We start from the raw sequence: 27,107 nt of genomic DNA on the forward strand, positions 1-27,107 counted from the left end.
ATGCTCTCTGAGTTGGATCCTTCAGAATTTAAGTTTTCAGAACTATCAGAACTTGGCTTATCAGAACTTGATGAATCAGAACTTGAAGAGCCAGTTGTATGTTCTGATGCTTCTTGAGATGTGGATATATCTTCAGTATGTTCCCCCTGCACAGGTGCATCTTTCTTTAACGTAGTCACCACAGTTTCAATAACATCAGAGTTTAATCCATCAGAGTTTGCATTATCAGGATTTAGACTTTCAGGATTTTCAGTATCAGAATTTGAGTCTTCATTTTTGAATCTCAGCTGATCATGATCATTGAAATCTTCAAGTCCAGTAATCTTCTTATCATCAAATGAGACATTGATAGATTCCATGACAACCCTTGTTCTTAAATTGTAGACTCTGAAGGCTTTTGTGGAAAGTGGATATCCAACAAAAATTCCTTCATCAGCTTTTAAGTCAAATTTGGATAGCTGTTCAGGGCGAGTCTTAAGAACAAAACACTTGCATCCAAATACATGAAAATACTTCAGATTTGGTTTCTTTTTCTTTACCATCTCATATGGTGTCTTTCCATGCTTGTTAATGAGTGTTGCATTCTGAGTAAAACAAGCAGTCTGCACAGCTTCAGCCAAAAAATATATTGGTAACTTTGCTTCATCAAGCATAGTTCGTGCAGCTTCAATGAGAGTTCCATTCTTTCTTTCAACAACTCCATTTTACTGTGGAGTTCCAGGAGCAGAGAATTCCTGCTTAATTCCATGGTCTTTGCAGAACTCTTCCATAATCAAATTCTTGAACTCAGTGTCATTATCACTTCTTATTATCTTCACAGAATCTTTGACCAATTTATCCAGTTGCTTGACATGATCAATCAAGATAGATGGATTTTCACTTTTAGTGTGCAAGAAATACACCCATGTGTATCTGGTGAACTCATCCACTATGACCATAGCATATTTCTTCTTTGCAATAGACATGACATTCACTGGACCAAATAGATCAACATGTAGTAGGTGATAAGGCTCAAGAATTGATGATTCAGTCTTGCTCTTGAATGAAGATTTCCTTTGTTTAGCCTTCTGACAAGAATCACAAAGGCCATCAGGAGCAAATATTGACTTTGGCAGTCCTCTCACAAGATCTTTCTTGACCAGTTCATTTATATTGTTGAAATTTAAATGAGAGAGTTTATTGTGCCATTTCCAGCTTTCTTCAATTGATGCTCTACTTATCAGACAGATTGCAGAACCATCAGTACTTGTTGAAAGCTTGGCTTCATAAATGTTACCACTCCTGTAACCTTACAGAACAACTTTGCCTGTAGATTTACTTACAACTTCACAGTGTTCTTCAAAGAAATCCACATGATAACCTCTGTCACAGATTTGACCAATACTCAGCAGATTGTGTTTAAGTCCTGAGACCAGAGCTACTTCTTTAATGATGACATTCCCAAGATTGATATTGCCATATCCCAATGTTTTTCCAATGTTGCCATCTCCATAAGAAACACTTGGGCCAGCCTTCTCCACAAAGTCTGATAGCAAGGCTTTATTTCCAGTCATATGTCCTGAACAACCACTATCCAGAACTAGGATGTTTTTCCTGTTGCCCTGCAATCACAACGACCACTAATGATTAGTTTTAAGGACCCAGGCTTGCTTGGATCCTGTGGCCTTATTAAGTTTGTTAACATTTACAGCGGATTTAGCATCAGAGTTTATGTTAACATTTTTCTTATCAGCATTTACACTATCAGACTTTGTATCAGAACTTATGTTAGAAGGAACAATGCTAACTTTCTTTAAAGAAGGTTTTAATTGATAATAATCATAGTACAAACTATGATATTCCTTACAAGTATAAATGGAATGCCATAAACTACCACAATGAAAACAAGGATTTTGTGGCTTATATCTAACAGACTGACTCTTAACTCCTGACTTTGAAGGTAAGGAGTTTATGTTCTTATTTTTCCTGCAAAAAGAAGCCAGATGGTTAGAACTTCCACAGTTATGACACGTTTTTCTAGGAGCATCAGGAACAGGCTTATAATCATTACTTTTATTCACACCTTCCTTTCCATTCCTATTTTTCCTAGGTGATTTTACCTTGTTTGCATTCTTAACTTCTTTCAGCTTATACTTAAGCTGCTTCTTTGTCATTAAGCCTACGTTTACTTCAATTGTATTTTCCAGTTTTAGTTTGTCAGAAGTTAATTCCTTTTTAACTTCTGATTTCTCAGTATCAGACTTTACATCTATAAACTTAACAGGTTTTAACTCTGATTTTTGTTTAACAACTATAGGCTTAATTTCTACAATTCCTTTATCATTCTTATCATCTCCATAACCTAAGCCCTCTTTCCAGTTTCCACTACTTAACAAATTCTGAGTTGTTCTGCCAAAGTTAGTCCAAGTCCTGATAATCTCTCTTTCCTTCTCTAACTCAGTTTTTAGAGATTCATTCATTTTAAGTAATTCATCCCTAACATAGAAAGCATCATCTCTATCTTTCTGAGTTTGATGGAACATGACTAACTCTTTTTCTAAATAATCATTCCTCTTTTTACAAGCAAGATTTTCAGAAGTTAATCTTTCACATGTTAAAGTTTGATCTCTATAGCTAATGAACATGGTTTTAAGATATCTTCTCAACTCATTAATATCATCAGTATGAAAGGCATAAGTAGTTTGAGGTACCTTTAACTCAGCAGCTTCAGAACTGCTTTCAGCACTTGCCGTATCAGCATTTGCCATCAAGGCATAATTCTCCTCACTTTCAGAATCTGAGGTATCTGTCCAGTTTTTCTTCTTTGTGACAAGAGCCTTGCCTTTGTCACTCTTCACTTTCTTGCAATCAGGTGATATGTGGCATTTCTCACCACAATTGTAGCATTTGACATTTGTGTAATCTCCTATGTCAGACTTCTCTCCTTTGCCTTCTGAAATTCTTCTTATCAGAACTTGCACCTTTCCTGGAAAACTTCTTTCCCTTCCTGAACTTCCTGTATGCAATCTTTGTGATTCCTTTCACCATAAGAGCACATAGCTTCATCATCTCTTCATCAGCATCCGTCTCAGGCAAGCTTTCAGATTCTGAGTCATCATCACTATTAGAACTTGATGGCTCAGTATCAGACTTTGTGATAAGCGCTTTTCCCTTGCCTTTCCTTGAGGTAGCTGCCTTGGGGGATTCTTCTTCAGCCTTAAGAGCAACTGTCCTTAACTTTCCTCCTTTCCTCTTGCTTCTTTGTTCCATCTCAAGTTCATGAGTCTTGAGCATCCCATAAATTTCATCAAGAGTCGTTTCATCAAGATTATAGTTATCTCTTATAGTTGTTGCCTTCAAATCCCAGCTTTCAGGAAGAGCTAACAGGAATTTAAGGTTTGAATCTTCAAGATCATACTCCTTATCAACCAGTGACAAATCGTTCAAGAGTTTGATAAATCTATCATATAAATCAGTCAATGACTCATTAGCCTTTGAGTCAAAGTTTTCATACTCTTGAGTGAGTATTGTCTTCATGTTCTTCTTAATCGAATCAGTTCCCTGACACCTTATTTCCAAGGCATCCCATATCTCCTTTATAGTCTTGCAGTTAATTACCCTATTTGACATTACATTATCAATGACACTATGCAGTAAGTGTCGTACCTTAGCATCCTTAGCAATTGAAGCGATATCTTTAGCAGTGTAGTCGCTCTTCTCCTTTGGTACTGACTTTGTTGTTTCACCTGCAACTGCAACTGCGAGCTTGGTTGGTTTGTGAGGCCCTTCATTGATTCTGTCAAGATATTCTGGATCAGTTGCTTCCAGAAACATGGTCATCCTCACCTTCCATACGGGATATTCCGATGGCTTCAGAATGGGAACTCTAATAGTCTCATATCGACTATGGATTTGTGTCTTTGGAGGTTCTTCGGTTTTGGTGGGCTTAGTTGGAGTTTCTACTTCAGACATAATTTTTTTTGGATCTTAAACTGTTTGTGTGTTAACAGATAGGCTCTGATACCACTTGTTAGGTCACACACACTATAGAGGGGGGTGAATACAGTGTATAGCACAATCAAATCGAATTCTAATAACATAAGTAACAGAAAACAGACTTTATTCAAAGCAATAAACTATGTTACAGTATGGAACTGTCCTCTCTCAGTGATGAACTAATATCACGAGAGCTGCTAGGGTTACAATGAAAAATATTCTCGATAATAATAACACTTATAGTGTAAACCCTATGTCTGTATTTATATACTACATAGTTACAAGATAATCGCTAATTGATATGGAATATAATTCTGCTTCCTAAAATATATCAATCAGATATCTTTTCTTCCAAGTATTCTATTCTTCATAGAATTCCTTCTTTATGCATATCTCTTCTTACATTTGTCTCGATCTTCTCTTCCTTTAATCAACCGTCTTCCTTATCTGAACGTTTCCTTTAAGTCCCGATATTATCTTCTGATAAATATCTCCTGAACCTTAAGTACTGATGACTTAAGTTCTGACTTCAGTATAAGTGTTGATTTCAGTTAAGTACTGATTTGTCCTATTTAAGTAAGATCTGAAAACTAAACATAAATCATATTAGTCATGACATTATCAAATATATCTAACATATCTTGATATAACGCCTTGAATATCTCTCCAAATTTTCATGCATGGAAATGGAATATTTCTTCTTCTTTAGAATCCAAGATCACATGCAAAGTTTGTCTTGACCTCTCATCTTCTTTTCTGGATACCTATCAGCCCATGTGTTGTGACAGTCCTATGTTTTGACCACTTTCACGTCACTTTCTGTTGGTCCCAAAGTATCGTTGAAGGGTGGGGGGTTGAATACGATACTCACTAAATTAAAAAATTCTTTCAATTTTTTTTACGGATAAATAATTTAGTGTTCTGTTAGTGGTTCTGTGTTCTTGAGGTGAATAGTGTTTAAGACATTAAAATAACGAACACAAGATATTTGTGGAAGTATATATTCATATATAAATCCTCGAGGGGTTGCTACACTCCTGTAAATAAATTAATTTGCTACAATCCAAGAACAATAATGTTCTTACTTCTACAAAGATTTACAAATCAAATCCTATACAAGATCTACAATTATTTATCCAAAGATTTAATTACCGGATAACGATTATAATGCCCCTAAATAATATACAAGATTTAAACCGGGTATTATAACATTTATCCGATGAGAAGTTTAACGGATATTTAATAAACTTGGACTTCTCTGTGTATCTCTTTGTTTCTTATTTCACCAACTCTCGTTTGAGAAGAATATGAACATAACAACTTATTTCATTTTGCTTCAAATGTGGACTTTATATCACTTTGAAATACATGGCCAATTATTAACCAAGTAAATCAATTGATAGATATCAATAAATTGTTGCTTAGAGTTACTTGCGTCCAGGGAGAGTTTATCACTTGAATTCTTAATAAAACATGCTAACTTGCGACTAGAAGCACTAGGAAGGGTACCAAGGAGCTTGCTTGTCACCACTTGATGCCTTAAAATCTTTTTTACTTAGTAGGAGGCCTTACTTGCGACCTAAGGAGTTGGAAGGAGATTTTTCCTTAGAAAAATTGTTGAGTTGCGACTACAAGCTCCCTAGGAGACCTTAATTGCGACCCTAACACCCCTGGAAGTTTTCTTTTCTTAAAAAATGTGTTGAGTTGTGACCCCAAACCTTTTAGGAAGCCTTTGTTGCGACCCTAGCACCCTTAGAAGTCTACTTGCCTTAGTTTTTCTCCCAAGTGGCCACTAAAAGCACTAGGGAGCCTCCCACTTGCGACCACAAGGAGCAACATGCATTTTTGAGATAGTTTCTGCTCCTGTTTCTTACCTGTTGCTCCTATTGGACCAAGACTGCTTCTGGTACTTAGATTTTGAGATGTACTTCTGGATTCTTGCTCCTACTAAGTAATAAAATAGTCCCAGTGACTCCTACTACAAGATAGTGATCAATATGACTTAGATTCTGTAGAGCGCTTTAACCCTTAAACTGTCCCGTCTTCAAGTCTTCTCTCTGAGTCTTCGTATAAACCATATAAGCTTCATATTCAGATATGAATCCTCACTTAACAATTATTCTAATGATAATACTTAGATTCTTTGCACGAACCGTCGACGTCTAATGCAACTAGTCTGGTTCACAGACGACTAACTTCGATTCAAGTCTTCGGATTATATCTTAATTACATTGTTAAGCTTACAACAACTTTATCGCTTCGAACACTGACTTTCAATAACAAATGTACTTTCACTGAATCTTTTCCGGTACTTAGACAACTTCTTCATTGATGCTACTACAAACTTGAATGCTTCATTCACCATTCTTCACTGACGTTTGAACATATAAATGAACTATAACTCCAAGACTGCAGTTGTCTTCTTTAACCTTTGTCTTTACCTAGTCTTCAATTCTTCATATTCCTATGATTTAAACACTGTCTATCTTTAATCAATACTAGTACACTAAAATCTTATTGTAGCACTGTCATACCGAAATCTTCAATATTTCTAAAACTCTAATAGCCTTTAAACTTTGTTCTATATTGAGGCATGAACATATTAATAAACTTCTTTCAGTGACCTGTAAACAGACTTCAAAACTTCTTCTAATGTTTTGGTTCTTTGTATTTGCCTTATCTTCATTTCTTCCTCATTTCGTGTGTAGACATAGTATTATTTATCTGTCATGTTCTAGTATTGAGTTATCACGTCAATTGTTCATACAACTTCACGATCTCACCAACACTATCAGTAGCTATAATCTTTGTTAGCCATTGATATCTGTTAGTTGTAGAACTTCTTAGCCATTAGAAGTCATTCTGCTACAGCTTCCCTTAACCATTGATAGTCATTTGATTAACAGTTGATAGGCTGACGTATTTAGCAGTTGATGATTCTCTTCATTTAGCACTTGAAGATTCACTTCACTTAATCTGAATTACATGACATCGTATATTTACACTTAACCATCATATTCTAGATTATTCATTGAGTTAACATGACTTCTGAATAAATAATTGTATTGTTATATGTTTATTGAGTTCTCAGAGAAGATGTTACAATGACCACATTATTTGATGTGCTACTTATCCAATTGATATCTCTTCAAGGACGGTTAGCAATTGGAGCTTACATTTTGTCTTAACATAATTGTGCAAATATAGTTTTGTTTATCATCAGAATTTAAGCTTGACTCCTAACAAAAATGTTAATTGATTTATGCGTCCCTGACCATATTATATTCACATGTTTGTTATATATTTGTTTATCTTAAATATGCATGTTTATGTTTATGTACATGTTCATAAATTTAATTTTTCAATTTTTTCATATCATCTCAATTCATATTGTCTCAATCAATTTATATGTTCATGAGTTAGTTTGATATTATGTAGGTGGCGGTGAGATGGAGTCTCTTGTATTGTCTCAATCATTTTTCCAGTTTTCTCAAAATTTTAAATTATTTAATAGAAAAAATATTATTATTCAATATTTTCCAAAAAATTCCTCTTAATTTAAATTATCATCTTATTATTTTTCTAAACTTTTCTACCATATTAATAAGTTTTCCTTATTAACATAAATTACCATCTAATTTTTCTCCTAATTTTTTTCTACCATATTAATAAAGATTTTTTTTTAACTAAATTATTATATTACTGTCCGCCTAAGATTTTTCTACCATATTAGTAAATAAACTTTCAGTTAATAAATAATATAATAATATTTTAGATTTGTGAATAATGAGATATCGTCAAAATATTTAATGTGTGAGTGGTTTTTTCAACTGAGAAGGCAATTCAGCAGAGTAAACATGTTTAATGATAGAATGATTTCCTTGACTTCTATAGTTATTATATTTATTCAATAATTTAGAATAATTGAAAATACCAAAAAAAAGTTGAATATGATTTTAAAAGTTCACTGGGAAGCGCCACATAATAAACTAGTTTAGTTGTAACATTGTGATATAATTATAATAAAAAAATATTTCCTTTATTTTTAAATAATTAACGTTTTATTACATACTTTTTTTAAAGTCTTGACCATATAATCAAAATTATGTCTTTTAAACATTTCTTTTTTGAATAAAATATTAAGTAAATATTTTTATTCATAATAAAACAAATTTTAAAAATAATAATTATAATTATGTGGCTAGACTGAACACCTGGAGTTATTTTAGAAAGAGAGCTAGTACGATGATTAATTTTATATTATTTTTTGATAACTTTTTGTAAAGTGTTTTTTATTTATATCACTAAAAACTAAAAAGTAGTTTTATTAAATTTGATTTATTATTAAGTTAAACGAAAATAAATAAGTGAGTTGTTAGTTAACCTATTTTATTTGGTTATATTTTTATTTTTAATTTAATTTCTTCATTAAATAAGTTATAATTTAAATTCGCCGATTTCTACGATTAATGAAGCTTATTTTTGTCCTCCAATATCACGTTAAATTCTCGTTCATACCAGGATTTTTTTAAAATATATACTGATATATATATATATAATATATAAGTTTATTAATAAAAAAATTGAAGATAAAGGAATAATTTAACAGGAGCTTTATTCATTAAATATTTATTTTATTATTTTTTTTACCAAATTTATAACAGATTTCATTAATAACATGAAAATAATTCAACCGGGACAAACCCCCAACTTATCCTACAACCAGGTTGAAAAATAAATAAACGAACTAAATAATTAGCCTTTTTGTTTCCTGATTGCTTAAATGACTGAATAAAAATATTATGAAAATTAAAAAATGAAAATAATGATTTCTCCAGCGATCTGACCTGCATCTCCACCGAAAATAGTAGTATAGTACAATTTTTGGAGGTTTATTAATTTTATGTATGATATTACAATGATTTTGCTTCAAAAAAAAAGTGATGTCTATCTTCTGAATGTTCCGGTGAGAGTAGTAAAACAATTTATTTATTTTTGTGTTTTGGCTACACAGGCAATAGATACACAGACCGGCTGCTCTTACTGTAGGCCAAGGTCACGCGCGCCCCTTTATGCTTAAACCCTAAATATATTTTGAGATTAAGGGGTTTTCATCATCAATTTCACATACCCAAATCACACTATCCCCCCATTTCATCTCTCATTTCTCGATTCAAATCACTTAAAAATCCAATCTTTTTTCTAACCCTCCAATGTCATAATATATCTTCACTACCCATGTTCAAGAACATTGAAAATCTTGGTGTTTTTCATCAGATATAATGCTATTATTGAATCCAAGAAAACACCATTTTGAATGTTTTAAAATGTTCATGTTTTCCAGGGTTCAAAGGGTCTCTGAAATTGCTGCTATTGCTGGTTTTCACCCTCATGTTCCACTTGAATCTCACCCATCTCAACATTTGGAGACTGTTTGGTTCATTAAGGTTTTGTGTACACTCTGCGTTCGGACCTCGCCCTCTCTTCAGATTTTTAAAAGTCAGTATTTTGAGAAGAATTTGAATCCTTTTCTTGCATTTGAAGTTATAAAACATGTTAATTTTAGCTTTAGGAACCCGAAATTGGCTTTCGGGTTTTTTCAGTTTACGAGGACTAATTTGAAGATTATTCATTCTTTTGATACTTATTATATGTTATTGAGATCTTTTTCTGAAATGGGGTTTCATGACTTGGCTAAAGATGTTCTTGATTGTTTGAGACTTGATGGGTATTTACTTGATAATGCGTTGTTTGAATTTCTAGTAATGTCGTTTGCCAATGCAGGCAAGTTTGATGTTGCTGAAGAATTGTTTATTGCTCAAGAGTTGTTAATTCTGCAGTCCGGTAGTGATAGAGTAGGCAGAATAAGCTCTTTTGTATATAATAACTTTTTAAATTTGTTGGTGAGGAAAAACCAGGTCAACGAGGCTGTAGGATTTTTTAGGGATCATATTTTGAGATCGAAGTGTTGTTACCCTGATACTTGCACTTTCAACGTTGTACTCCGAGGTATGTGCAAAGTTGGGGAACCTGATAAGGCATTTGTGCTATTGAACGATATGAACAGTTTTGGCTGTTTTCCGGATGTTGTTTCTTATACATCAGTAATATCAGGTTATTGCAGGCTAGGTGAAATGGAAAAGGCTTCAAATCTTTTTGATAAAATGATTAGTAGTGGAATTGAGCCAAATATATTTACCTTTAATGCAGTTATTGATGGGTTCGGTAAGACCGGAGACATGAGTTCGGCATTGAGTATGTATGCAAGGATGCTTTATCTCGGTTGTCAACCTGATGTTGTTACATTCACGTCTCTCATTGATGGTCATTGTCGGATGGGGCAGGTAGACCATGGTTTGAAACTTTGGAGTGAACTACATACAAGGAAGCTGCATCCAAATGTTTATACTTTCTCTGTTATTATAAATGGCCTTTGCAAGCAAAATCGATTGAATGAGGCTCGCGATTTTTTAAAGAAGTTAAATTGTAGAGGTGATATTGCACCACAACCATTTCTTTATAACCCTGTTATTGATGGGTTCTGTAAGTCTGGCAATGTCGACGAGGCAAATGTGATTCTTGCAGAAATGGAGGAGAAGAAATGTAAACCTGATAAACTGACATTCACCATTCTCATACTTGGGCATTGCATGAAAGGCAGAATGTTTGAGGCCATTAACATGTTTAATAAGATGTTGGCAGTTGGTTGTTCACCAGATAAAATTACTATTAAATCCTTGGTTTCATGCCTCCAAAAGGCTGGGATGCCTAAAGAAGCCCATAAAATAAGGCTGGCGGTAGCAGGGTACTTAGATTCAAGTGTGTCATCCTTGAACAGGAGGATTACAGATGCAAATATCAATGTGGCAGTCAAGTAGCGTGATAGACCTTTCCTAGAACGCATGTGGCTTTATGGGCCAAGCTGCATCCCTCCATGGTATGTATTTCTGCATCATATTCTTTATAGTTTAATTCATTATATCAGACACCACTGATTTTTAAGATCAAACTGAGACTTACCTGAAAATCCTACTCTTGTTTTCATAAAATTATACTGTCTTGTTCGTCTTTCAGTATTTACAGGTATGGTGTAAAGTTATTTTCTTTGACTGCCAGAACTGCTATAGTTTACAAATAATTTCCTTTTTGGCCTAGTAGCGTAAAATTTCATTTTGGAGTTTGTTTTTGACACTTTTTGCCATATCTAAGTGTAGATGGGTTTGTATGAAAATTCTAATTTTATGGATCAAAATAGTGAATTGCTACTATTATCTATCAGCATCATTCCTGAATTTAATTAGACTCTATGTACATAATTCCTGAACAAATAAAACTCGAATAAGATTTTAATTGTTATACATGATCAGCTATGCGCCTATGCTCAATTATATATATCTATACTATACTATTATAAGCAAAACATAGGATAATTTTGTTGGTTGGTTAACACCTTTCTAAAACAACTTTATAATACTTCCAAAAAAATTAAAATATAAATACAAATTTCAATTTTAATAATAATATAAACGACATTATTAGTCTTTTATTAAATTTCAACAAGTAAACTCTGCCAAACACTCTGTATTGAGAAATACTGTTGTGCAAAACCTCCTTCGTGGGCCCATGTATCAATCTATTTCCCCAATTAAAAATAAACATATTTTATGCAAATTTAAACAAATAGAAAAAAACTCCTGCAAAATAAAGAAAACGTAAGGCAACACTCTTCTGTAGACTCCATACACGCCTATTACATACACCCGCGAATGCCTCCTTCAACAATCCACATCACAAATTGATACATCGATCTCACCATATTCACCCCACTTTCAAGTAAATTCATGATTCAGAATTTTTTTCTTATATCAAATTATAATATAACAATAATATAATTATTAAATCAAGCAAAAATAAAAAAATATATTAAAAAAAAATAATATCAACCTATTTATCTATACTATACTATTATAAGAAAAATATGGTTTTGTTTGGTTGATTTGTTAACACTTTCAAAAAAAAATAGCCTAGCGCTTATCATTTTTCATTAAAAAATAAAAATAAAATTCTACGCTAAAGAATACGTTGACTCAATGTATGCCTCTCCCGTTCAGTGAAAACACTTTTTGTTCATCTTGCGGACTAACAATATATATAATTAATTTAAAAAATGTCATATGGACAAGATTTCATTGGTCATTTATATCAAAAATATATTTGGATCGCAAAAGTAATAAATAAATTTGAAAAAATAATATTAAATAATTTATATTAAATTAATATCATAAATTTCAAAAACTTGTTTATTTTATTTCATAATTTACCTTATATAATATGATTCCTTATGTTGAAATATGATTCATTATATTTAAGAAACACCGATAACTAAAAAATGGATGTTTTCGAATAAAAAGAAAATTTGAATTTAGGGTTTGTACACTAAAATTTTAGTTATAAAATAAAGAATTTATGGTGTAGGTATTAAAATATGAGTAGCCATATCACAATTTTAATATCTTTCGATTTTAATAATACAGTATTGATATATATGATGGTACTATTAAATTTTAAAATAAATATATGAGTTATATTCAATATGAAGAATATCCTAAATCTTAATGTTTTAAATATCCAAATTTGAATCTGTCAAAAGTATAATATAAAAAATATCCGTATCATTAATTTCGATAATACATAATTATTATATTATATTTAATTATCTTTTATATTTTTTTATTTTTACAAAATTATTATATGAATAATAGTATTATGTTATAATCAGCCCGTGCATCATACGGGTTATAGGCTAGTATATATATATATATATATAGGGAGATGATCAAATAGAAACCAATATTATAATAGAAACTAGAAACTTGCCATATACATTGAAATTTCAAATTATAATCAAAATGAAGCACATGATTTTTACCCGGTCTTCACTTTTGTGATCTCTTTGCATCTTCCTCTTTTTTCACCCAATACACACTTCACTCTCATCACCTACCCACCACCCCCCTTTCACCCGATACATGTATACCCATATACATATACATACAACTATCTATGTCTATATCACCACTTCCTGTTAGTGGGAACACACACAAGTATAGAACCAAACAAACAATGCAAAACACACACTCAATATATGACGCGGAAAAACCCACGTCTCAACTTGTATTATTAATCAAAACAATTATCAATAATACAATCAATCTCACCAAACGGTATTCACTCAAGCGATACTTAAGTCAAACAATGCTCCAGCATACATCAAAACAATAACATGACTATGTATATATAGCCATTACAAACTTAGCCAACAAGACATACCTAATCTGATTACAATAATAATTGTCTACCCATACAATTATTACCCATTCCCATTATAATAATAATTGTCAACACATACAATTATTACCCAACTCAATTATGATAATAATTGTCTACCCATACAATTATTACCCAATTCTATTATGTTTTCTATCACCAAGACCATACTACCTATTGGGTTTAACCCCAACAATCCTCCCCTTCAACCCAATATGATTTCATGCACAACCGAATTAACGGTCACCATCAAGCCATCGACGTCGATCGCCCAATACCTCCCCTCGAACAATAACCCCTCCTAGTACAAAAAGATTTCTCTTATCTTTTCGACCTTTGAGTATCTCTAAATCTCCTTTAATGACTTTCAACATACTGTTCTTCATCATAACAGTATATCCCAAATCAACTAATTTACCCAACGAAATCAGATTTCGATTTAACTCCGGTATGTATCTTACTTGAGTTAACTTCTGAACACGACCGTTGTGACGTTTCATTGTTACCTCACCAATGCCAACAACCTTTACCGTTTTACCGTTCGGTAAAGTTACAATCTTTCCCTCACTTTTATAGGACGAGAACCACTTCCTCCTACCACATATGTGATGAGAACATCCCGAGTCAAGCACCCATTCTTCTTTTGATCCCTTCTCTTCTTGAACCAAAAGAACATCTTCATCAGCTTCTACAAGCGAAACACTACCCCCTCGATTTTTCTTCAACTCTCTCAAGTCTTCTCTTGCCTTTGGACACATAAATTGTATATGACCCAATTCCTCACAATAAAAACACCTGATATTAGGGTTATGTTTCTTAGCATACTTCTTTTCCGTGTCACACGCACGTACCACAAATGCACTTCCATCAGATGTGTCACTCGATTCTTGTTTCATCAATCTTTCGGCCTCCAGAAGAACAACAATAGTCTCATCCAAATCTAACTTCGTTTTCCCAACCAATAAAGAAGTCATCACAGTATTATACTTCTTCGGTAGAGACACTAGTAGTAGAACAGCTTTGTCCTCATCCTTTAATTTTTCATCCAAATTATTTAGCTGGTTGATTAAGCCATTAAAACGATTCAGATGATCTCTTAAATCTCCGTCTTCTTCCATCTTGAGCCCAAACAAATCTTTCTTGAGAAACAACTTGTTGGCCAAAGACTTTGAGTGATAAGTCTTCGTTAACTTCTCCCACAAATTCTTGGGATTGTCCTCTTGAAGAACATCATGCTTGATTTCTGGTGCAAGGGCCAACCGGATCGTTGATGCCGCACGTAACTTCATGTCTCCCCACTTTGTATCATCAACTTCAGTAGGCTTCTTCCCTCCGAGAGTCGCATATAACCCTCGTTGAATTAACAGATCTTTTACCGTACTTTGCCACAAGGTAAAATTGTTTCTTCCATTAAACAATTCAATTTCAAATCCCCCAACCTTCTCCATCATGAACCTTGGCTCTTGATACCAATTGTTAGGGGGAACACACACGTATAGAACCAAACAAACAATGCAAAACACACACTCAATATATGACGCGGAAAAACCCACGTCCCAACTTGTATTATTAATCAAAACAATTATTAATAATACAATCAATCTCACCAAACGGTATTCATTCAAGCGATACTTAAGTCAAACAATACTCAAGCATACATCAAAACAATAACATGACTATGTATATATAGCCATCACAAATTTAGCCAACAAGACATACCTAATCTGATTACAATAATAATTGTCTACTCATACAATTATTACCCATTCCCATTATAATAATAATTGTCAACACATACAATTATTACCCAACTCAATTATGATAATAATTGTCTACCCATACAATTATTACCCAATTCTATTATGTTTTCTATCACCAAGACCATACTACCTATTGGGTTTAACCCCAACACTTCCAACAAATAATGATATTTATAATGTTGATTTTATTCCGACAATTCCACCTTTTATTCAGAGGATCTCATCATCTCCTTCATCACTATTTCTAAAATAGATTAGATGTCTTTCTTCCATGTACTTCATTTTCCACTTCCTTCTAGTAAATTAAAATGTCCCCTTATTTGCAGTAAATGGAATACAACTCAATTAATAATTTAATTTATCAAAAAGCAAAGAAATTAGTCATTCTGAGACTAAAAACATTGGTAGATTCTGCCGAAGAATTTTGTGATTTTAGTAAAACAAGGTAGTGATTTCTATGATTCAAATTAGTGATTTCTATAATACAAATCAGTGATAGGAGTTTAAATCTGACTTGATTATGTTGATTTATTGTATTCAAATTAATACTTGATATATTGGTGGTGATATTTTGAAGTTAGGGGTATTGATAGTGTGTATGTTGTGAATCAAAAGTAGATAGTGCTGGGTGAAAAAGAAGGTAGTGAAGGTTAGTTTTTTTTTTAATGGCCGGAGAAGATGAAGGTCGCCAAAGATATTAATCAACGTAATAAGAGATTGAGTGTTGATGTCTAGATATTTGTGAGAATAGGTTATTGATCGCATGTCATCAATGGTAGCAGCGTGAGTAATCTATGGATATAAAATTGGTGTAGTGAGAGGAGATGGTGGTTATCAGATGTGAAAACATATATGTGTTTGTTGGTAACATGCGTGAAAATGTTTGTATCAACATGTATGTGTATCAGGCTTGGTCGTGGGCTGCTTTAATTTTAATGGGTTAGGTTTGGTTTCTAGTTTTTATTTTAAATTGGTTTCTATTGGAGTAGCCTCCTATATATATATATATATATATATACAGAGAGAGAGAGAGAGAGAGAGAGAGAGAGAGAGAGAGAGAGAGAGAGAGAGAGAGAGAGACTATTGATTCGCTTCCTTGACCAGAGTATGGATTTCTAACATTTAAAGGAGACCAAAATTTCTTAATCCAATGTTAGTATTAGTTACACTGCACTCAAATTTTCAGTAGTATCAAACCTGGAGATAGTGTACTATATAACATCAATATATTTTCTATTAGCTTTTGCTTGATGAAATGGTAAGTTTGTGGTTGTTATTTGTCAGGACATGTCGTGATGCTGGTTTGTTGTATTTAAGCGAAAGGTGGAGAGGGACCAGGTAGGTGTGTGGCCATGTAAAGAAATTATAGAGACTTGCAACTAGGACAGCACAGATGCAATATGGAGAGACTAATCACATTTTCAGAGTAGAAATCTGTAATGCATCATAGTGGATGCAGTATAAGGACCGATTATACCGGTCACAGAATAGTTGCATAGCTACATTCTTGCACCACTTGGACTTTCTGAATGGCAAGGAAATGGTAACTTCAGTTATTGTCAATTGTGTTGCAGTGTTTAAAACTGGAAAGTTCTTTAGGTAAGATTTTAAAAACAAGACCAAATATACTCTTTTGTTCCATTGGAAACTAGAATCAGGGGAGGGTGAGACGCACAGAGATTTTACCTTACTCGGCAGTGGAGATGCTATTTCTGTTAGACTTCTGGTTTTTGGGGATAATTTTGGGAATTTATAAAAGATGTTGAATATTATGAAAACCTTGACAATTTGAAGACTTTGAATGTTTTGAGATGCTGCAAGAAATTAGGAGGAAGACGGTGTCAATTGTAGGATAAAAATATCTTTGGGCAAATAAAGGCATGCAGTAAAATAGCATAATTGATGTGACAATGAAGTTTAGGGATGCAAAGTATTAGCTATTGTTTGCCCCAATCCTAATGTTGTCCCCTCATTACAGAAATATCTTGAAGAATGTAATTGTAGTTATGGTTGTACGATGCTAATTGTTTGTCTGCACCCCTCTATCTAATTAGTCAGTGTTTTTTTTATACCCAGAATTTCTAATTTTTGCTTAAATGTCCATTTCAAAACTGTATTCAAAAGGCAGTTAGCGTTTAACATGTTCAATCAACTTAGTTATTAAGGAAAATCATGCAGGGTTTAAAATACTGCTGGATATATGCCATGTCTTGCACGCCTGCTACGACGCTTGCAAGTTGCAAATATCTATCTTTCTGGTTTCTGACATTTGTCAAAGTATAATAGTGTCTTTTGCAAATTTGGTTATACTAAGGATTTCTGACAGGCATGTATTAGGCACATGTCATTTCTTTTTCACTGATTATTGAATCATTTTTCATGTGTAAAGAAGCTGTTGAATTTGTTTGCTCCACGATAGATATGTGGCCATGTGCAATGCTAGATGAGCATGAGTGAGATATTAACACAAAGGCTGTTCAGATCTTTAGGCTGGCGGGGAACTAGATCTAAATGTAAGTATTTTTTTTTGCTTTCAAGTTAAAATTTAACAGGTGTTATCACTTTACAGATACTCGTGTATAGCTTATGATAGCTTGTTATACAATAAAATACATTTACATATTTACTTTCGAGGTGAAGAATTCGTGCAAGAAAGTACTTGAGATAAATAATTTAGTGTAATTTCTTGTCAGAAGAACACCTTTTTTCGTAAAAAGAATCTTGTTATAATTAAATTATTGTTGATGTGTTTGGTTAAGTCAATACATATTACGTCTACTGATTTTGATTCTGTTGCGCAGTGGTTACAGTTAGAGAATTTATATGCATTTCGTATTTTATTTCTATATAGAGGAACTTAAATGTACTAGCAGAACCTTTCTTTTCTTTTTTTTCTTTTGATGGAAGCAGTTTGTATTCTCACATAATTAGAGTTGATATGTCATGGCTATCTCGAGTACTGAATCATTCGTTGTCGTTGACCATATATGAACTTTCAGTATCTCGCTGTTCAGTGCTTGTTTGGTTTGCAATAGGATGATATTTCCTACTGAATTAATGTTTCCCATGGATATTATTATACCTAGGAAGTTGGCAAATGTGTTTGGTTAATATACGAAATTAACTTCGTATGGTAAGTATAAGAGTTTGGGGAGTAACTTCCCATATTTGCAGGGAATTCAAACTTCACAAGAAACTTACACTTCCCCTATTAGTGCTAAATACTAACCAAACAACTTCATGAAGTGTCACTACCTAGGAATTTCAACTTACTGGGTAATTAGATCATAGATGTCAACTAAACAACCACTTGGTGTCTTAAGACACACAAAGATCTTTCTAAGAGTCGATTGAAGATGTTCCAGTCTAATTACCTGTGATAACTAACTGCTCGTAGCAGTTTCTAATTTTCTATGCATTCCGTATGGTGCATTTGGAGATTTGTGATGTGTACTGCATTATGATAGCCTGTTCAACCAGTGATAAAACAAAACAAGACCTCAGTTTAATCCTGTTAACACACAGATATTGATCTATATTATCAGTGATTGCAAAATCTTATGCTAGACAACATACATGCAGGATAGAGATGATCCAGAGAATGACTGCCATGGAATGAGATAGATCAATGAATATGTTGCCGTATTTTGATTGACTATTGTTTTAAAAAAAAACTCTCAGAAGGATTATAGGGGATGATCCAGAGAATGACTGCCATGGAATGAGATGGCTCACACTCAGAATGATCGTTTTTTTTGTCTGCAGATCCGGTGTAAATATTCGTATTTCTCCTCGCTCCTCAATTACCCGACAAACTCTCCCCAAACCCATGACAATGATGCAGGGAAAATTTTGATCTAAATTGCAAGTCCCTCGGTCAACTCTAGGCAAAATCTAGCTTGAAGTTGGAAGGAAGTTCAAAGAGGGCAGCTATGATATTTCGTCGATTTACATGGTGATTTTCAACCTTGCGATGTAAATCATTTTCCAGTCCTTACTAATGATCATGACAAAGATGTATATTTTAGACTATTAAAGCAAGTCCAATGTAACATGCAAAATAGCTATAACTATTGCTATAATTTGGCACCAAAAAGTGTATTTTGATATTAAAATAAAATTTCAACTCCAATGCTTGATGTATTTTGAAACCAAATATTTTCTAATTTACCTAAATTTTGTCACTTTTCCCTAAGTTTCATTTAAAGCACAACAACATTTATCTTATTTGTAATAGTTTGATGATTTGGCTAAATGTATAAATACATCTTTGGTTTCAAATTTAGAACCAATGATGGATATTTGCATTCTAAGTATAGAACTTTTTTAGAATTGAATTTTTTGACATTTGGTTTCAAATAATAGAAATGGTACCGCGTATAGCATTGCATTGGACTTGGTCTTACTGGTAGGTAATTTGATCTCTTAATTAGAGGTATACTAGATGAAGAATCATGCAACTATAGTATTGGTTCATCGCTGTACTCCCAAGTCTTCCGTTGTTTCAAATAGTTCATATGTACTATATAGTTATCAGAATTTTACATCTGAGACTCTCGTACAATTTTCATAAATTACATATTGCATATACTATGTTTGTATCAACTCCAAGTTTCTTATATCTGGAAACTAAGATATCATAGATAATGAAATCCCTGATAAAAAGGGAAAGGAACAGATGAACACCGCACATAAAAAGAGAAAACCAACAAGATTAATATCCAAACATAGGAATTCATGATGTGCAACAGCACAACACAACAGGGAGCCTCTACATATTTGGCCTTGGAGATATGTGAGCAATTAGGGGATTTTTCATGACAACAGTGAACTCTGGCTTCTCTGATAGATCAACAGGAACACCATTAGGAGCCTTCCATTCAAAATACCAAACCAAATTAGCCACATAATACTCCAAATGCAGCAATGCCAAGTTTAAGCCAGGGCATATTCTTCTCCCAGCACCAAAAGGCATCATCTTGATTCCCCTGCTCCCAGTTATATCAAAACCATCCAGATCCCCATCTTTAGTCAAGAACCTCTCTGGTTTAAATTCCATCGGATCATCCCACACCTTTGGATCCCTTCCCATCTCTGCCACCATAAAATTAATTGATGCATCTTTAGGCATCACATAACCGTCCAACTCAACTTCCTTGGTCACAGAATGTGCCAACACGAAATGTCCAGGAGGATGAACCCTCAAAGCCTCCAACACAACCCCCTTCAAATATGGCATTTGCTGCAAATCCTCTTCCTCCACCACCGCCATCTTCCCTTGTCCCCCCAATCCCGGACAATTCCCCTTAACCCTTACAATCTCATCATAAATCTTCTCCTGAATCTCCGGATGCTTTACCAAATTAGCCATTATCCACTGCAAAGCCGTCGTCGTCGTATCCGTCCCCGCATTCAAAAACTCACCACACAAACTAACAATCTCCTTAAAACTCAACTTCCTATCCCCTTCCTCTGGAAGCTTCAACTTCAACAACGTATCAACGTACGCCGTAACAAACTCTTCTTGATCAAATCCCGACTGGAGATTCTCCAATCGGGACTTGATCAACGGAATCAACACATTTTCTTGATTCCGTCTGAGCTCTTTGAGCTCCAACCATCTCCTATAAAACAAAACCTTGCCTAACTTGGGCCAAAAATTAAGCACACTAAACCTCCTTAAACTCAACAAAAGCCCTCTTTGCACTCTCTCAATCTCCTTGATCTCCTTCTCCTCCAACTTATCTCCAAAACACATCAACACAAGTAATCCAAACATCGCAAATTGAAAATGATCCACAACTATAACACCTACATTTCCCTCTACACCGCCTCCAGAAAGGCGGTGTAGAAGCACGTTAAGGACCCATTCTCGCGCATGCGAGAAGGCCTTAACTCTAGAAGGATGCAGAATCTCGGAACTCAAGTTCCGACGAAACAGGCGCCACGTGGCGCCATAACCAGCAGAAGTAATATTATGCTGATCACAGCTTAAAAACTTAGTGGTAGGCGGGGGATGAGGACGGTCGGAGAAAACGGCGCCGTTTTCGACAAGAGCGGTGTGGGCCAGGGAGTGAGAGTTAATGAAAATAGCAGTGCGGGACCCAACTTTGAGAGTAATGATAGGGCCGTAGCTGAGTTTCAGGTTGTGTAAGATATGTTCGATGTCGGAGAGAGAGTTTTTGAGCCAGAGGAGGTTACCTAGGATGGGGAGAGAAGTGGGGCCGGGTGGGAGGTGGGGCCGGGTGGAGAAGAGAAATGAGAAGAGGGGTTTGAGGAGGAGGATGAGAGAGATGGTGAGGGTGAGGATTAACCAAGCTTCCATTGTTGTGATTTCGAGATTTAGATTATGTTTTTTTATTATTATTATTATTTGTGATGTTTGTGTATATAGCAGGGACTGTGGTTTGTTTTTGGATAATTTGGATGGAGGAAATTTCTTTCAACCAAATCATTCAAATTAAGCAGGCTGCCTGCCTGCCTGGCTGGCTCCCCACAGCTTCTCATCACGCGTTTATACTTGATAGTTATTGAGATAAATAATCAAACTCATTAATCGTTTAAGTTAATCACTCATTTTTAAAATTTAACTCAATTCAGTAATTAATTTAAAATTTTGTGCCAATTTCCACAAGGAGACAAATATTTAAGTTGTCACTCAGTTTCATCCAAATATAATAAAAAATATTATTTAATTCAAAATTGACTCAACTTAGTCCATATTTTAAAATTTTGTATTGAGAAGATCATATATCAATGACTTAACTGATATAAAATTTCAATTTTTTAGTAACTAAGTAATTTGATTCAAATTTTCAATTTCCTATTCATCAATTTGAAATATTTCGATGAAATAAATGACGATTTTCATATTTATCCTGGTCCCCACAATATACTTTTTTTAGAGCAAGAATGCTATTTGAGTTTTTGCCACGGGGAAAAAACTCGGGGATGATCGGCAAGATTAATTGTTATAGTTTCTTCGTAAATTATTAATAATAAATGAAGAACCCTTTACTTTTTGAACAAAAAAAAATAGGACATCTTACAAAAAGTTAAGCAAATTAAACATTTTTAAAATCAATAGGATATATTAAGTAGTACTGTAATGCTAATAGGATTGGGAAGTCGTCATTGCGTTCGTCTAACAATGTGTTTTCTGTAGTATGCATCTGCATCCCCACGAAATGTATGAAAAGAACGTGCAACGTAATTCCCAACATTTTCTAGATAAAGGAAGAAAGAAAGATGAACTCAATACATACATTACAACATCTTTATGCAATTTCTTTGTTCAACAAGGTACAGGAGGACGGGTTAAATTTCGTTTGTTATTCCGGTTATTGTGGAAAATAAACAATACTACTACTTTTTTCTAGGGCAACTCGAGTACAGAAATTTAAACACTACCAGAAATTTTTCTGACAATTAGGGAAGAATATATAGGTGGATAAAAAGATACTCAGCAATCAAGACAGGCTAATATCCATATTTTGTCTTGAAATTAACCACTATTCAAAAAATGGATGATGAAAATAACAGATTTGTAACAGTTAAATTGCAGTTGATGGTGGAACCCAAGGGAGCAAATACAACTCAGTAATCAGCACCTAGAACATATTTAAGGTATAAACAGGTCGCAAAAAAAAAAATCCAATAAATAGGGGAAACTTGTAGTTGAGTTTCATCTGTCATGGGTATGGCTTGCATCCACAAACAGAAAATAAAGTAAACAGAAGAAAAATAGGAGGATTTTAGGAGAAAAGCTAATCTGTCAGACTGCCAAATATGTTTCTAAAATTAATGCTCAAGATGGAACACATATTCTGTAAGGCGTTGCAATTTGCTGGGATCTAGTTTCTGTTCAGTAATGATTGCATGTTTCTTCACCGTAAAAATTGCAGAAGCAGGGTCAACATTCCAACCATGTTGCAAGACGTCTGCAGATATAGATACTAAACCCATTAGCCATTAGTTATAAAAACTGACTTGTCCACTATTTATAAACAGCCAAGAATTGCAAAAAATCATTATAATTGAACACTTGCAGAGCTTTTACAAACAAAATAGAAGGCAGGAAAAAATATCACTCCCTTTCGGGAAAGGAGTCCATTTATTCATCTCAAAAGTCAGTTTTTTAGTTTCAAATGTGTTCTGAGAAAAATGGACCAAGTAACAAGCAACTGTTTCAATACAAATCTCCCAAGAATCTAATAAACAAGCCCCCAGCTTCAGTGTCAAATAATAACCCCTTATATGTCGTACTTGTACATCAAATACTTAGCTCTGGAGAATACTCACAAGAGGTTCACCAGCATGACAAATAATCCATATCTGTTTACAGGATTGATTGTTTCTGTATAGTATATATTCCTACAGTAATTACTACTTATACAGGCTTCTAAATGCCAAGTTATGCACCCACAGATGAATCAGGACCCTTACGTATTGCTGTTATAAAAAAAATATTAGGAAGAAGATGCTTACAGTTGGTAGCATCTTCCTCATTCATTCCAAGGAAGAGTGCTGTGTCTTGAATGCTTATGGTGGAATAGGCAGAAAGCAGGAGCTGAAACATCCTTTTGGTGTAAACTTCTGTACAAAATTTAGAAAATTCATTATTATGTCGTAAAGCTAAAAACTAATTAAGCTTTAGGCAATAAAGAAACCGTTTGCATTACAGACGGATCATAAAGCAAACAAACAGTTGCATGATTGACTATCGGATTCCAAAGTAGTAAATAATATTATAGTAATCATGCGAACACATTACTTCTTCGTAGACATAATAGATCATGCCAGAACCAAGTAAATAAAATTAACAGTATCATAACATTATAATAACTAAAACCATGATTAAATTTTAAACTCGGAGCCCAATTATAATTAAGCACCAATACTGGTTAATGGTTATCGATATGTTAGAAGCAAATGCTTTCTCTGACCAGCTTTCAAGCAAAACGCATATCCTGGTGGGAATACTCTACCACCAGGATCCCAACTGTCTAGTGTGAGATCCCAACTGACACATCCCATCTTCTGATCTTCCTACAGGTCATATCATCCTTAGAAACTACCAACACTGTAAAGAAAGTCTTGGCACACCAAATGTATGGATCTACCTAGCCACAATCAGATGTAGAGTTTGTGTTGGTAGCAGACTAGCAGTTTCCCAAATGCAAGATTTATTCATTTAGTACAAAGATTTTGACATCTTGTCCCATGTTTCCTTTTAAAAACAATAAGCTAGAGGAATAATGCACCATTTAAATTAAAATTGCAAGCTACTATTTGTTCAATATTTTGTGTATTTAGTCAAACAATGTGAAAATGGAATTTAACGGTAACAAGTTGGAATAATAGTAAATATACATTTTATGCAGTCCGCTAAATGACTATACAAATCTGTCAAATTTTTAAACTATAAACTAGACAGTAGCAGTCGCAGAGTGGGTCATGTGATAATGTTAATGTACAAACTACAAAGTGAAGTAAATAGCTGAATCTAATGCTCATCAAAATTAAACCCACATCCACAGAAAAACTCTTAAAAGCTTAATTCTAACCAAAACTGATAATCCACCCAACACATTAAACTAAATTGATGGTCCACAAAACACTTCAAACTTTGGCCCTTTATAACAAACCCCACTGGTTGATTTTTTTTCTTAAAACCACCTATTAATCATAAACAAAGACTCGATAAAACCGCCAACGAATGATCTCATTCTTTAAACAGGGTATGCATCCAGAGGCGCAGCCAATGCATTGGCACTGGGTTTAAATTTAAAAACTGGAAATTTGAGAATCCAGTAAACGAACTAATAAATTTATGAGAACTGAATCAAGTGCACAACATAAGCATCTAATAAACACGGATTTACATCATGACTTTTGTTTTAGTAGAAGTGAAGATAACATTAAAGCTTCTCTTAAGTAAGGATTAAAAACAAATTAGGTTAATATTTAACTATCCCCAAAGTAACCGAGAATCCGATAAGGATGTGCCTACCAAGTATCTTTGCTTTTTAGATATTGACAATTTTTTAACCCAATAATAACAATTTCCATCTATTCCCCTGGTTGCACCTAATCAACTCTAATAAATATATCAATCTTTAAAAAGGTTCAAATACTGAATTAACTAAACTTCTGCTAGTAAATTAGTGTCACAAACCATCTGCTTCACCTTATGCCTAACCCAGTTAGGCAACTTTAAGGGACAAATCTATCTTCGCAACATTGTGAATCAGTTGATTCTTTATTACACCCAAAAAGTAAACCCCATCTCACCTCCATATACTAATCATCCTAATCTCTAGTACTGTAATACACTTAGGCCTCGTTTGTTTCGATGTAACCCGACTACGTAACATAGAGTTCCTTGGATTCGAAATGAGTTACAGTGTTTGGTTTGATGTATTTTAAATTGGGTAAGGGAACTTTAAGTTCCATGGTTTTTGTAGTTACTACAATATAGGTGAAGTTAGTTACCAAGTTCAACCATGGTCACCACTAGTTACATAGCTATTAAATATAAAAACATTAATTACTTACCAAAATTAACTACGCAACCTCTAGTTACATAACAATAAACCAAACACGTATATTTTAATTACCTTGGAACTTGTAGCTGTAACTTAGTTACCGGGAAGTTCAAGTTCCTATGTAATTATAAAATTTAACGAAACAAACGAGGCCTTAAGATCTTCTAATTGATTTGCCACTACTTCATCATAACGGAAGTAAACATTCTTGTAATTTACAGCCTTACGAAAAATTTGAACAATACGGCTAACTTAACAACCACTACAGACAGCACTAACAAATCATTGTACAACATGCAATTACTATTAATACAGCAATGCAATAATAACTTGCCTGAGAAGGAATCAACAAAAGCCTGAGCTTCAGGACTCCCATTAAACTCACGAATAGCCTCGTAAACACCAGCATAATCCCTAGTCCACAAACGCTGGCCGATTTTCCAAGCAGCACTCACTTCAGGCCTATTCTCTTTAACCACTCTAGGCACGTTCTTCCACACAAATCTAGCACTATTACTGCAAAACATACATCACAAACACCACCTTAAAACTCTAATCAACAATAAACCTCTATAAATCCCCAAAAAATACACAGCAATCAAATATACTTAATTATATATATATACATCCCAAACACCACTTAAAAAACCTCTAATCACACTCACTTAGCCTCATTAAAACCATAAAAAAAAACTAAATATAAGCAAGAAAACATATTTTCATTAGTTCCGAAAGTTATAATTTCTATTTACATATACATTACGAGCAACAATATAAAATGCCAAACATCAATTAAACCTCTAACACCCTATAGTACTAATCCAATCTTCATAATTTCTATCAAAATACATACAACCGTATTACAAAAACTACTTAAACACACTAATAAAAATACCAATTAATTAAACCTCTAAAAAACCCTAAAAAATCTAAATAAAAACAAAAAACACAAACAAATAAACACATATACATTTAAATTCCAACATATATGCATTACAAAAAAACAATTAAAAACACCAATTAAAACTCTAAAAAACCCTAAAAAAAATTAAAAAAAATAGCACACATATCATCAATATAGATGAGGCCGAGGAGATGAATTGCGAAGGGCCAGTCTTCGTTATAAGCAAAACCTTCAGCAGCGCCCTAAATAGCACCGAAAATCAAATTAGGGTTTTGATGAGTGTATAGATACAGATAATTGTATGTATATGTGATTTGTGTACCTGGAGCAGAAGATCATTGCATATCTCGGCGACCTTGTCGTACGATTTGGAGGTCATAGCTTCTGTTAACGCCGTGTAATCCATTCTTTGATCCGATATATATTGTATGTATTTGTCAAGGTATAAGAGGAGTGTGTGCAAGCGATTGATTTATATCGTCACACTGGGCCGGGTTTATTTAAATTTTTGGTCGGTTCGGGTTATTAGTTTTACTCGACGAATATGTCCGAATGAGAAAAAAAAAGGTTAAAAATAACTACTTTTCATCTATT

At 33.8% G+C, this 27,107-nt stretch overlaps 3 protein-coding genes across 10 annotated transcripts; 1 reads left to right on the forward strand and 2 right to left on the reverse strand.

Moving 5' to 3' along the window:
* Window positions 1-8,986: 8,986 nt before the first annotated feature.
* On the forward strand, window positions 8,987-19,232 carry LOC141666442 (uncharacterized). Of its 8 annotated transcripts, none has more exons than XM_074472455.1 (4): window positions 8,987-10,912; window positions 16,347-16,661; window positions 17,452-17,575; window positions 18,645-19,232. In XM_074472455.1, exon 1 carries the CDS (start codon window positions 9,258-9,260, stop codon window positions 10,851-10,853), a length of 1,596 nt encoding a protein of 531 aa, XP_074328556.1. In that variant the 5' UTR covers window positions 8,987-9,257; the 3' UTR covers window positions 10,854-10,912; window positions 16,347-16,661; window positions 17,452-17,575; window positions 18,645-19,232. The 8 variants fall into 8 exon arrangements, with proteins under 8 accessions (XP_074328556.1, XP_074328565.1, XP_074328588.1 ...); XM_074472464.1 differs by having other exon boundaries at window positions 16,347-16,605; XM_074472487.1 differs by having other exon boundaries at window positions 16,347-16,400.
* Window positions 19,233-19,561: 329 nt separating this feature from the next.
* On the reverse strand, window positions 19,562-21,554 carry LOC141666474 (cytochrome P450 89A2-like). Its single transcript, XM_074472515.1, has one exon. It carries the CDS (start codon window positions 21,385-21,387, stop codon window positions 19,834-19,836), a length of 1,554 nt encoding a protein of 517 aa, XP_074328616.1. The 5' UTR covers window positions 21,388-21,554; the 3' UTR covers window positions 19,562-19,833.
* A 1,128-nt stretch (window positions 21,555-22,682) lies between these two features.
* On the reverse strand, window positions 22,683-26,994 carry LOC141666478 (COP9 signalosome complex subunit 8). The gene is made up of 5 exons (XM_074472518.1): window positions 26,836-26,994; window positions 26,676-26,755; window positions 25,944-26,125; window positions 23,550-23,657; window positions 22,683-23,002 (listed from the first exon to the last, which is right to left on the reverse strand). Exons 1-5 carry the CDS (start codon window positions 26,917-26,919, stop codon window positions 22,863-22,865), a joined length of 594 nt encoding a protein of 197 aa, XP_074328619.1. The 5' UTR covers window positions 26,920-26,994; the 3' UTR covers window positions 22,683-22,862.
* Between the last annotated feature and the right edge of the window lie 113 nt (window positions 26,995-27,107).

This window comes from Apium graveolens, chromosome 1 (genome assembly GCF_009905375.1).
Source record: "Apium graveolens cultivar Ventura chromosome 1, ASM990537v1, whole genome shotgun sequence".
Taxonomy (NCBI): domain Eukaryota; kingdom Viridiplantae; phylum Streptophyta; class Magnoliopsida; order Apiales; family Apiaceae; genus Apium; species Apium graveolens.